Genomic DNA, 12518 nt, shown 5'->3' on the forward strand with positions numbered 1-12518 from the left:
TGAACTATCCTAAACTAACATTCAAACACCAGGAGGGTTTACCGACAGCCTGAGCCCCTATCAATGCAACATGCAGCTAGGCTTCATGATCAGACTAAAATACTTGTGCTGTGGGCCGACAAAGACCGCCAACGCTATGAGTCGCTGAAGGAACGTGCCACACTCTGCATGAATTATTAAGTAATTGGTAAGTAAGTGGTAAGTTAATTAACTTGCCAAACACTGTTTTAACAGGTTGAATTCATAGATTTAGACTTAAAAAATTATGCGTAGAGGTGTTTTTTTTTTTAAATAATTGTTTTATCCATAAAACATATTCAGATTTATCAGTTGCACTTTGATTGATGGGGTGTGCTAAATGACATCTCTTCCGATCTCAGATGTCATTGTAGCAGTGTTTAGTTTTAGTGTTAGTTATTAACGCCAGACGTCAAACTGTTTTATTTGATAATGTTGTGTTTTAAAATCACATCTCGTCACGTGGTATGGATGCTGACTAGTAGAACCCCTGCTCCGGGGTTTCGGGTCACAACCTGAAGATCAAGCGGTTCGAGCCCCCTCGGCGAGAACAAAGACGGAGAACAGCTTCAAAAGTTGAGAGAAAGCTTAATTTAGTCAAAGCAACTGCACAACAGAACCAAGTAAAGACCAAAACAGATTAAAACGCAACTTACAAAAAGTTTAATCTTGTAGACTCAAGCCCGAAAGGATGCCGGATGGTCCTCATACATACAGTATATAATGTAAAATTAAAAGTAGATATATTAATATAAGTTATAAACTTTTTGTCATTAATATCAGATATAATTATCTAACATTGGTTCTGATTTTTAGTGCACATAAAATATTGTACATTTGTCCAAACAAGGTATGCGGTCAGAAGAACCTTGTAGCAACACTGCGTGCGTGCCTTGATACACAAACCTGGCTTTAAATCAATGATATGAACACCTAAAAAGACCTTTCATCTATTGCTATCTTATCCTGATACTTATTTTTCTTCTCACAACGCTCAGCCATAAATGCTGACATCCAGTAGATCTGTGTACATAATCAGCGACAAAGTTGATAAAATTATTCTAGTCTGGATGAATCAGGAGGTAAGGGCTCCATCCCTAGCCAGTGAGTTAAATATAGTTTCCACCTGCTCCATCGATCTCCCTAAAAAGTTGACCCAATCTCCAAAGGACGTGCAACCATCAATAGACACAGCACATAAAATCCTGCCGAGAGTATCAGCTCCTACTTTATCTTATGCAACGTTAACAATCTAAAAGTAACAACACAAAGCTGGCTGATAAGGTTTGCACTTTGTCTGCTGCACTTTAGAGCTCCTCACGGCCTTAACTCTCTTATGAAGTTGTGGATGACATCGCCATCATTGTCATTTATAAGTGCATTGTCTCCCACGTATTTTGAATTTTTGAACCTCCAAAGTGTATTGTACCGTTAGCACTGTTTGTCTCCACTGTCTGCATTCTTTTCAGTTTTTTTTTTTTTTTGTCTACATAAGCTCACACACATACTTGCATTGTACTTAGTCCTATGTCTTAACGTTGCTCCATGGCCTCGTGGGAACGTCCTCTCATGTCACTTTGTACTGAACGTGCTTTTTATAGTTGGAATTACACATAAAAACCTGTTTGACCTTTGATGTGCTCAAGAAAACCCTCCAATGTACAGAGCAGTGCAGAAAGAACATATTTACTGACGGGGTGAGTGTGATGATTTTGGGAAAAGGAGGCAAAGGAAAAGGAGCCGATGTGGAGCAGGTGAACAGTTTAATGTTTGCATGTCATGATCAACTTCAAGAGCAATAGAAACTGAATCATTACTAAAAATGACTTGGATGTAGACGCCCAAGAGAAACAAGATATGACATCATCATCAGTAGCTATCCACCTAACATGAGTGACTCATGTGAGATGAGGTTTCAAAAAGATACTGAAGACAAGTATTTGCTGCTGTGCCACTGGACTTTAATTTCTTTCCTCAGGCTGTAAAGCTCCTGGACTCAGCCTCTGCACTCGGCCGTAAATGGATTATTCCTTTACAACTTTGTTTTATTATCATATGAGTAAGTACAAAAATACAAATGAGGTATATTATATATGCAGTATAATACATCCAAAATATTCAACATGATTGAATTGAACTGAATTACTTAAAATAGTTCAACATACACCTGGATTATGGGTTTATATTTTCTCCACAATTTCCTCTTGCCATCATTCATGTACAGAATAATATGCTTCAGTTACATGATCCTTCAACAACGTTTCTTTCTAGAGTGTGAACCATAACTTGTTGCTCACAGGCTTTAGTTTATTCTGCAGCTCTACATTGAACTGCTCCCTCAGTATCTGACCTATCTCCTCATCTGCTACGTCCCTCATGTCTAAGACATCAACACCTTCTTCTGGCTTGTACGTGACCTCACTGTAGGTCCAGCCAATCAAGGCCTTGAATCCTGTGGCTGTTTGTAAAGAGCAGATGGACTTGTTGGTGAACAGTGAAGCAGGGTCCGTCTGGAGTTTGTGGTTGTTCTCAAAGAAATCAGCTGGCTCGCGGGGCTCCAAGGTGAAGCAGTAGATCTGCCTCGTCTCCTTCCTGTTCACCAGACTTGCTTTGGTAAATTCTGGATTAACAACCTGTGGCTTTCTGCCAGTCTTCTCCATCACCCAGATGTCCCCCTTGTCTATGAGACGAAAGACACCTGCTGCCTGAGGTTGGTCCTTTCCAGAGATGAGCTCCAGGGGCTCCCACACTTGGTATGACACACCAAAACTTACATCAGCTATATAAGGCTTCCCATCAATGATGACCTTATGAATGAGATGAGTATCAGGGGATCCAAAGTCATTGCTGGTAGTGTCGAACACTCTTGAGCCCAAGGTTGTCGCGTCGTAGCCCATTTCTCTCAGCACCCAACCAAACAGGAAGTTGTTCTCACAGCACCAACCTCCACGGCTGCTCCTCACTAACTTATCGAAGATCACCTCAAGGTCCATGACGATCCTCTCCCCACAGTGAATGCTGAGGTTCTCAAAGGGGATGGACATGACGTGATGTCTGTGGATCAGCTTCAGAGTTGCAAGATCAGGCTGATCATAGGGGCCATGGAAACCAATTCTTTTGAAGTAGTCCTTCAAGTTCATCTCTCCTGTAAAATGCAGATTATTGTTACATGATACGCTAACATATTTTTCGTCACTTCCACAGTTTGTTGATAAAAGCATGTAAAGGTGTGAAATACATTTTCTCCTAGCTTTCAAGACACAACCAGTGACTATAACTACAACTACTGCTATTGTACTCTGTCTGTTCTACTACAACATGTTACAACACTGAATACAAAAATATTTTCTAAACTGAACGTATACAGAATCTACAGTGCCATCAAGAAGTGCCATTGCTACGGGGTGGGGGTCCCCCTGTCCGTAGTTTTAATGTTGTAGCTGATCGGTGTATGTAGGGTGTAGGGATGTGCAGTCAGTGGACTTCATCATGAAAAGTGATAATGATGAAATAAATCAGAACATTTGTCCATTGGTCTGAGCAATATATGTAATTTTCCTATGATTCACTTCTTCATGGTCAAATTTGCTGAATTTGCCTTTTTCTTTAAAAAAAACAACAAAGAAAACAAAAAATCTCAGTAACTGGTTTGGACTGGTTAGGCCATGGTCATGTGCCTATGTTACATTTTTATCACATGTCCTCCCTTTCCATGGTCTATGTAATGCGTTTAATGCCAGTTGTTCTACAGGAGTCTACAGGAGACAGTTATTAGCTATAATTAATAATCATTAATATGATCATTAATGATTCAAATAACATGTATTCATTTCTTCTAACAGTTCTAAGACAACTATAGTCAAAATTCCCGTTCAGGAGTAAAGTTAAAGGATTGGAGGTCTGCTCAGAAGAGGTTGGGAGGGTTCACTTCCGTGCAACACCAAACAAAAAACAGTTTATATATTCAGAAACTTTCTCACAGGATAATGAATGAAAACACAATGCATGCACGTCTAATCTAAAAAGAACGAACGGTGTCCGTGTGTCCGTGCGTGTCGGGTGCGCGCCTGCAGGAATGCCCTTCCTTTGTCCCGCTATGCGCCGCGTCAGGGCGTGGACTTACAATGCAGAACAAGGGAGTGTGTCCCGCGGGAAATTTATCTGGACCCTGCTCATGTCATGTGTGGCTGCGTTAGAAATAAGATCGTGTGTCTGATCTCGGAAGAGAAGATTGTTAGTTAACATGCAAGACTTAGTGACTAAGTGAAACTCACTCATCAGCCACTTACCGAAAACTTAACTAAACGACACGATAAAACTTAATGGTCAAACCCAATAAGCACATGTATAAAGTCAGGAGTTACTCAGATCATTACACAGTCTCTAAACTATCTGAGCCCAGTTAGTAACTAGGACCGTTTCCTGTGGATAACACCTGTTGGTTGTGACTCTGACACTGGGAGTTGCAGTCCAGTGAATGACAACAGTTTCCTTTGCCGTTTTGCTGTCTTCGTTAAGAAGAGTAACTTATCTCGCTGCTTCTTTTCTTGTTAAACTTTCACATATAGACATTGCGTCACAACTGTGCCGTTGACCTTCTTGCTGCGTTGGCGGGGCGTTCACGGCCAACGCGGAATCAGCAGACTCTCGCATTGGTTTTGACACTTCATGAATTAAAACTCGATTTGGTAACTTCAGCACACATGTCAAATTGCGTCCCTCTGCCTCTCGGTGAGGCGAGGAAGCGTGTGTTTTCACCCAGCCAATCAGAGAAGATCAAGGCAACAATCTCAGGTTAAATCAGGGTCAAATGTGGTCTGAAAGGTCCACCTCATGAACTACGAGCATTAAGTTCTACTTTGTTAGGCATCCTGACAAAGTGGTCTAATGGAGTCTAATGTGATAATATGTATGTTGACAAGTGCCTGAATCAGCACTTATGTTCTAATAGTACATGTTTACATTTTACCTCTTGAGGGCAAGGAACCATATGTGATAACTTCACTGACCTTGATTTTCTACATGAAAATGAAAAAGTTCACAAACTAAAACAAGTCATCTAATGGCCTACAACAACACTCTGAGGTTGAAATTTAAAACTTACAAGTATTTGTGCCCTGAATAAGGGTTTAAACATCATTTAGTCTCATTCCATTTTTTTCTTGCACACTGACTTTATAAGACTTTACCAATTTGCCATAGTCAGATCTAAAAATATCTATAATGCATATTATCTCATCCTGAGAATGTTAAACTATGATCGGTACAGTATCTGAGATAGTTATTTGTTAGATATTTGTTCATGAAAACATGAACACATGAGCACTAAAGAAAACTGAAATTAAACTAGATTCGCCTCGCCCATGAGTGCTGGCTGAGCGTTGTGCATTAGTGTATTGCATGAATTAGTTCATGATTCAACCAAAGGATGGACCTTTTAGAGAAACGCCTTACCTTTAGACTGCGTCATAGTAGTCACAGCTCCTGACTGGTACTGAAACAGGATGTAGTTGTCTTCCATTCGCCTGGTGGCTTCGAGTTATATATGTCTGAAGAATCACCGCTAGGGGCAAAAAACAGTTTTGACCATCCCACTGGTATTTATTGAGTTAAACATCTACAAACTCAGTTATGGCATACACACACACACACGTGTGTGTGTATGCTATGCTATGAGGACCATAACATTGAGGACATTTTGTAGTATTATTTTCTATTATTTTCTGTTGTTGCTATTTTATTTCATTCAATAGGCTACTTTTGTGTGTAGATCTTAAACTGTATTGTCGTTTCCCTAACTTTCCATTATCCCATGAACACATGGAAAAGGTTGTAATACAGTCAGTACTATAAAACCTTTCCAGTTTTCCTGTGCTGTGACAGCGCTTTACCACAAGGTGGCGATAGTGAACCAGGTATTTCAGATGGGCTGTTTAGTATATACAGTCAATGAGTTTGACTAAATAACTGTGGTACATATAAATATTTAATAAGTATGTCTTCTCTGCAGCCTGCCTTACCCTCTGTAATAAAAAAAAAAAAAAAAAAAAAAAAAAAAAAAAAAAAAACGGGAGCTAAAGCCACCCTGTTTCACACTGTCTTTCTAGGACAAGAAGGACATGCTGTTAAGTCTAAGGTGATGTATGTGAATATGCACGGGTGGGAAAAAGAGAAAAAGAGACAAAAAGAGACTGAACATTGAGGCGAAGAAGGCCGGTCCTATTCTGGACTGCTTTCTTGAGCCTATGAAGGTGGTGGGTGATTGGAGGATGATAGCAAAGCTGTCATGTCTGATGGAAAACAAATCCCAGTCCCTTCATTGCGCTGTAACAGCACTGGGCAGCGCCAACTGTTTCACCTTTGCCATGTGAAGGAGCACTACTGCAGGTCCTTCTGCTGTGCTGCTGTGAGGCCGTATGTATAATTTCTATTGTGTTTGATCTTCTATATTTAGCGTAAGGCCAAGTATTAGAACACAGGGATGAAAGCCTCTTTTAATTATGTCTACATCTTCACTACATCTTCTTTACATTTGCAAAACATATGTTTTATTAATCGTCCGTGTCTTTCAGTCCTCGTATGGTGACACTATTAAAACTATTTAATACAAAGAGTTGATACTGTTTGACGCATGGTATGCAAGATTTCTTTCTAGAGAGTGTACCATGACTTGTTGCTCACAGGCTTTAGTTTATTCTGCAGCTCTACATTGAACTGCTCCCTCAGTATCTGACCTATCTCCTCATCTGCTACGTCCCTCATGTCTAAGACATCAACACCTTCTTCTGGCTTGTACGTGACCTCACTGTAGGTCCAGCCAATCAAGGCCTTGAATCCTGTGGCTGTTTGTAAAGAGCAGATGGACTTGTTGGTGAACAGTGAAGCAGGGTCCGTCTGGAGTTTGTGGTTGTTCTCAAAGAAATCAGCTGGCTCGCGGGGCTCCAAGGTGAAGCAGTAGATCTGCTTCGTCTCCTTCCTGTTCACCAGACTTGATTTGGTAAATTCTGGATTAACAACCTGTGGCTTTCTGCCAGTCTTCTCCATCACCCAGATGTCCCCCCTGTCTATGAGACGAAAGACACCTGCTGCCTGAGGTTGGTCCTTTCCAGAGATGAGCTCCAGGGGCTCCCACACTTGGGATGACACTCCAAAACTTACATCCGCTATATAAGGCTTCCCATCAATGATGACCTTGTGAATGAGATGAGAGTCAAGGGGGCCAAAGTCATTGAGAATACTGTTGAACACTCTTGAACTCAGTGTTGTTGTGTCGTAGCCCATTTCTCTCAGCACCCAGCCAAAAAGGAAGTTGTTCTCAAGGCACCAACCTCCACGGCTGCTCCTCACTAACTTATTGAAGATCACCTCAAGGTCCATGACGATCCTCTCCCCACAGTGAATGCTGAGGTTCTCAAAGGGGATGGACATGACGTGATGTCTGTGGATCAGCTTCAGAGTTGCAAGATCAGGCTGATCATAGGGGCCATGGAAACCAATTCTTTTGAAGTAGTCCTTCAAGTTCATCTCTCCTGTAAAAAGCAGATTATTGTTACACGAAAGGTACTATCTTTTAATAAACCCTGGGAAAACACGATGGCTACGAAATGAACAGACAATCCATTATCTGCAGGTAGTTTTGTTTTTTAACGTGAATCAAGCAAGAGTTTATTTGTCTTGTAATAGTGTCACATGTTCAAAATTTAATGTATCCTAATGCATATATTATTTTATGGTGCAGGGGAGTAGAATTAGGTATGGAAGCTAGGCACTCGTCCTTACCAATATCCAGCCATTACTGGGTCGTCACTAACAACACAACCGCTGTTCATAGTGTTGAGTTAATAATTACAACACACAAAGGTTTAATAGTCGGTCTTCTTTTTTCTGTCAGTTACTTCAAGGTTATATAACTGTGTAGGCTCAACAATACAGATGTTGAATAAAAGACAATACTGTATTTAATGTCGAAAAGGTACACTTTTTGAAGTTATTATTACTTATGATTTTCATTTATTTGTGTGGAGGAGAGGAACTCTTTTAAATCACACAAGCATCTACAATCTGAGGTTTTATTGTATTATTTATTATCCGCGCAATTTTTTGGGAAATAAATTACACATAATAATTAAAAAGTAAATGTTAATAATAATTAGAAAGTAAAAGCCTTTTTATTTTACTCAGGCAACAACTGTAACAGCGAACTCGGCGATCACTGTATCCCTAACCTGACTCCCAACCCATTTCTGTCATGTGACAGACAGTAGAGAGGCAGGAGGAGGTAGAGGAGGAGGAGATGCATGGGGAGATAGGGTATGAGGAGATGGAGGAGGAGAAGCTGAAGGAGAGGCTGGAAATTCACAGGGGAGGTTAAATATGTTAGTCTTGTCATTCATCATTGTGACAAATGTTAGTGTGATGATCTGAGTAACACTGCTTCACCCATGTGGCTTTAAAATCAGAGCTTTATATAAAGTCTAGTGTTCTACGAGGCCTCATCATGTATTGGTAGTGTGTATGTGTTTACATAGTTGTTATACAGTGGTCAGATTTATACTGTGGTTTATTCCCAACTAAGGAAACTGATCTTCCTGGAGAGATCAGCAGGCAGAACGGCAACAATGGCCTTGCTTTAACCCATAACACTGGAGAATGCATTAAATTCTTGTATTCCCCTTATATATTCAGGTATGAATGAAACATGTTGATTACTGTTTTTTTTTCGGACTATGGTCATTTACTTAATTTATCAGCTCTACATGACGTGAAATGCAAAAAACAAACAAACAAAAAAACATCAACTTTCAGGAGTGCTGCCTGGGAGAACTTTCGTGTCCCACACCAATGTCGAAGTCAAACCCACTCCCTCGTTATCGTGGGTGGTAGACTACATTGTGCGCAGATAAGAAATAGGGCTGCAGAACGTCACGTCAAAGGAAATGCGAAATTTCGAGAAAGTTTTCACGCTAAACAAAACCATCACAGAGATTAGAATACTAGAAGTTATTGGAACTGGAGACATATTCAATACCAATCTAGTCCCTATGCACTTGCTAAATTGTAAACTGGAAAAAAAAGACAAAATATGCATTTGTCACACCCACTAGTACAAGACGCACAATAACTACTTTCTGCATCCATTAGTTCAAGGTTAAACCTTTAAAGAGGCCCCTTACCTTTGTGCTGTGACATATCTAGCTGCCGGGTTGTTCTAGTAGTAGTTGTTACACTTTATAACTGATTGTAAAACCAGGCATCAGGCGATAGCGAGCTACGTTCCCATCGGTGGCTTGTAGATATGAGCCCGAGTATCACCGCTAGAGGCGCTATTTACCAATAGTTAAATCTACTAGGTCCATTTATTTTTGTTTAAATGCGACACGTTTCCGGACAAACAACTTCAGATTCAACAGTAGATTGTATTATTTTGTTGTTATTTTGTGTGTGGTAAAGTAAAGTTTACTAGGTGGCGTCTGAATACAGCATTAAATAGTGAAAGATGTGCTGTACTAATGCAAAAACATAATGAGATGCCATTTTTGTACTAAAATAAACATTGTATTTTTTTTACAATAATTATACTCAATAGGAACAATTTACAAAATGTGTTTTTGTTTCAAATGTAAAATAAAAGTTTTTAATTTGAAGTCATTATTTAACAGCGGAAGTCGGTTAGTCTACTCAAGAAAGTTGTAACTTCCGACTATAACCTTCAAAACAAAAGACAGTAATTAAATGTTTTGTCCGAATCTATCCAAATTAGAGTCGTGTATGACATGACGATGTCTAAATTAAACTCATCAAATTAAAATCATATTTGTTTTTCATGTTTTGTGTTGGTTTTCAGATAAAATCAGTTTGTAGTTACTCACTATGTTTGCACGTCGTCGTATTTCCTGTACGTAACAGACGCCGAGCGCGGAAGTAGACGTCGGGCTGCTATCTTTCACCAATGCTACATTGGAGTTTTGAATGAGTGCTTATTACTGATATATCACTCAGTTCCAACCCTGCTTGTATCAAGGTTGGTTTCATTATGTGTGCTTCAAGTGTTTACAGTGTGTATTGTTTCAACTATCGGTGCGTGTCGCCACTGACGCTACTTTGCACAGATCCAGGCATGGCATGGTGCATAGCCTAGAGAACTTAGGTAAAATAAATGTGGTAATGCGTGGATCGACTAGACTGTGTCATTAATACATTGAAATGTGGTCCACATTGCAATCATATTTGCAGTCAGCTGATATCATGACAGGTTCAAAAGCACAAATAGACAAGGTTCATGTATTCAGGCGTGTAACCTGGATAATATAGCGATTTTTTGTTTGTTTGTTTACGCTTTTTGTCTTGTTATTTTATTTTCCTTCGCTTATGCCATTTTATGTTATTGTATTTGTGAGGCTGCTTTTGCTTTATTCAAATTGACTGTCGTTTTCCTCACTTTCGATCATCACATGAACTCACAGATTCGTCCCATTGAAATGGAAAATGCACGTAGAAGCACGTTTTTAATAACTGGAGGATGTGGCTATTTTGGTTATCGGTAAGAGCAACTTTATTTTGTTTATTACACACTTTTCTTTGTACACTGACAGCGCTTTACCACAGGGTGGCGATAGTGAACCAGTTATCAGATTTGCCCTTTGACTAAAGAGCTGCGGTACAAACTAGAAATTCCTGCAGTTTTTGTATTTTTATTCAAATGAAGGACTTGTGTTGATTTTCATGCAGATAAATATTTAATAAGTTGTCTTGCCTGCAGCCTGGCGTGCTCTCTGTATAAAAAGGGAGCCAAAATCATCCTGTTTGACACCATATCTCCGAGACAAGAAGTGCCAGAGGACATACAGTTTGTCCAAGGTGATGTGCGTGAATACGCACAAGTGGACAAGGCTGTCACCGGTGTGGACTGTGTATTCCACCTCGCCTCCTATGGAATGTCTGGTCGGGAGCAGCTGAACCGGCATCTGATTGAGGCGGTCAATGTTCAGGGCACACAGAACATCCTGAAGGCTTGTGTCGAGCACGGAGTGTCCAGGCTGGTTTACACCAGCACCTTCAACGTGGTGTTCGGAGGCCAAGTGATAGAAAACGGGGATGAAAGCCTCCCTTATTTACCTCTGCATCTTCACCCCGACCACTACTCCAGAACAAAGTCCCTGGCAGAGATGGCGGTGCTGAAGGCTAACGGAACCGCACTGAAGGATCGCTCTGGGGTTCTGAGAACCTGTGCTCTGCGTCCAGCAGGTATCTACGGGCCTGGAGAGCAGAGGCACCTGCCCAGGATAGTTGGCTACATAGAGAAGGGGATCTTTAGATTTGTCTATGGCAAACCCAGCAGCCTGGTGGAGTTCGTCCATGTGGACAACCTGGTGTCAGCCCACGAGCTAGCTGCAGCAGCCCTGACTCCAGAGAAGCAGCACCGCTCTGCAGGCCAGGCCTATTTCATCTCGGATGGCAGGCCTGTCAACAATTTTGAATTCTTCAAACCTCTGGTTGAGGGACTGGGCTATCCTTTCCCCAGACTGCGTCTACCTATCTCTCTTATTTACTTCTTTGCCTTTCTCACGGAAATGATCCACCACCTCGTCGGCCCCATCTATAATTTCCAGCCCTTGCTGACACGCACAGAGGTGTATAAAACTGGCGTGACACATTACTTCAGCATGGCCAAAGCTAAGGCAGAGCTCGGTTATGAGCCCCAGGAGCACAACCTGGACGAGGTCGTGGAATGGTTCCGAAGCAGAGGCCACGGGAAGAAATATCACAGCTCCCTCATCAGTCGATTTCTTCTTGACATCCTGTTTGTTTCTGCCTTTGTTGCTGTGGTGCTCTCTTTTCTTCCAGTTGTTGGCAGCTGATGAGCAGCCAAAGCAATCATTCTGACCAAAACATCATACACACTGTAATTAGACTAATTTGTAAATAATTTGTTTACAAGTTTTAACCTGTCATGACCCACCTACACGTTTAATGATGCAGATGTTTTCAACGTTTACATGAAACTTTTTGTCATTATTAGGCCATGAAAGCCTAATTTCTCAGTTTGACATTCTGTTGTTGTTTGCACTTTAAATCACTTTGTAAGTGCTACCTCGTTTTCCTACAATACTGACTTTTGAAAGAAAAGTGCAAAGATACATAATGACTTGTTACATGCCAGAGTTTCATGCTGTTTTTCTGAAACTGTATTTCAAGGAAAGAATAAAGCCTCAAGTCAAATCTGCTTTGTGGGTATTGATTTCTGAAATCAATACATTCTGGATGAATAAAATCTTGCAGGCAATAAAAAAAAATCAAATGAAGAAAAATGCAAGTGGTTTGTATTTTTTTTATGAAGCCTGGTTTATAATAGTCAATGAGATACAAAAACACGGCCTCATTCTGCACCTTTCTCACTTTTCACGTTTTCCTTTTTTAGATGATTCCCACACAAATTCAGTTTTACGTGCTTGGAGTAGTCTAATAAGGTGCTAGAGATTAGCTGTGATGATTTCACACAA

At 40.5% G+C, this 12518-nt stretch overlaps 3 protein-coding genes across 3 annotated transcripts; 1 reads left to right on the forward strand and 2 right to left on the reverse strand.

Moving 5' to 3' along the window:
* Positions 1 to 1764: 1764 nt before the first annotated feature.
* LOC125005824 (arylamine N-acetyltransferase, pineal gland isozyme NAT-10-like) lies at positions 1765 to 6065 on the reverse strand. The gene is made up of 2 exons (XM_047581438.1): positions 5473 to 6065; positions 1765 to 3163 (listed from the first exon to the last, which is right to left on the reverse strand). The coding sequence occupies exons 1-2, from the start codon at positions 5537 to 5539 to the stop codon at positions 2286 to 2288; spliced, it is 945 nt and encodes a 314-aa protein (XP_047437394.1). The 5' UTR covers positions 5540 to 6065; the 3' UTR covers positions 1765 to 2285.
* Positions 6066 to 6167: 102 nt separating this feature from the next.
* Positions 6168 to 9343, reverse strand: LOC125005825 (arylamine N-acetyltransferase, pineal gland isozyme NAT-10-like). Its single transcript, XM_047581440.1, has 2 exons — positions 9192 to 9343; positions 6168 to 7547 (listed from the first exon to the last, which is right to left on the reverse strand). The coding sequence occupies exons 1-2, from the start codon at positions 9205 to 9207 to the stop codon at positions 6670 to 6672; spliced, it is 894 nt and encodes a 297-aa protein (XP_047437396.1). The 5' UTR covers positions 9208 to 9343; the 3' UTR covers positions 6168 to 6669.
* A 583-nt stretch (positions 9344 to 9926) lies between these two features.
* sdr42e1 (short chain dehydrogenase/reductase family 42E, member 1) lies at positions 9927 to 12305 on the forward strand. Its single transcript, XM_047581437.1, has 3 exons — positions 9927 to 10039; positions 10482 to 10558; positions 10778 to 12305. Exons 2-3 carry the CDS (start codon positions 10497 to 10499, stop codon positions 11874 to 11876), a joined length of 1161 nt encoding a protein of 386 aa, XP_047437393.1. The 5' UTR covers positions 9927 to 10039; positions 10482 to 10496; the 3' UTR covers positions 11877 to 12305.
* The last annotated feature ends 213 nt before the right edge of the window (positions 12306 to 12518 follow it).

This window comes from Mugil cephalus, chromosome 3, assembly GCF_022458985.1.
Source record: "Mugil cephalus isolate CIBA_MC_2020 chromosome 3, CIBA_Mcephalus_1.1, whole genome shotgun sequence".
NCBI lineage: Eukaryota > Metazoa > Chordata > Actinopteri > Mugiliformes > Mugilidae > Mugil > Mugil cephalus.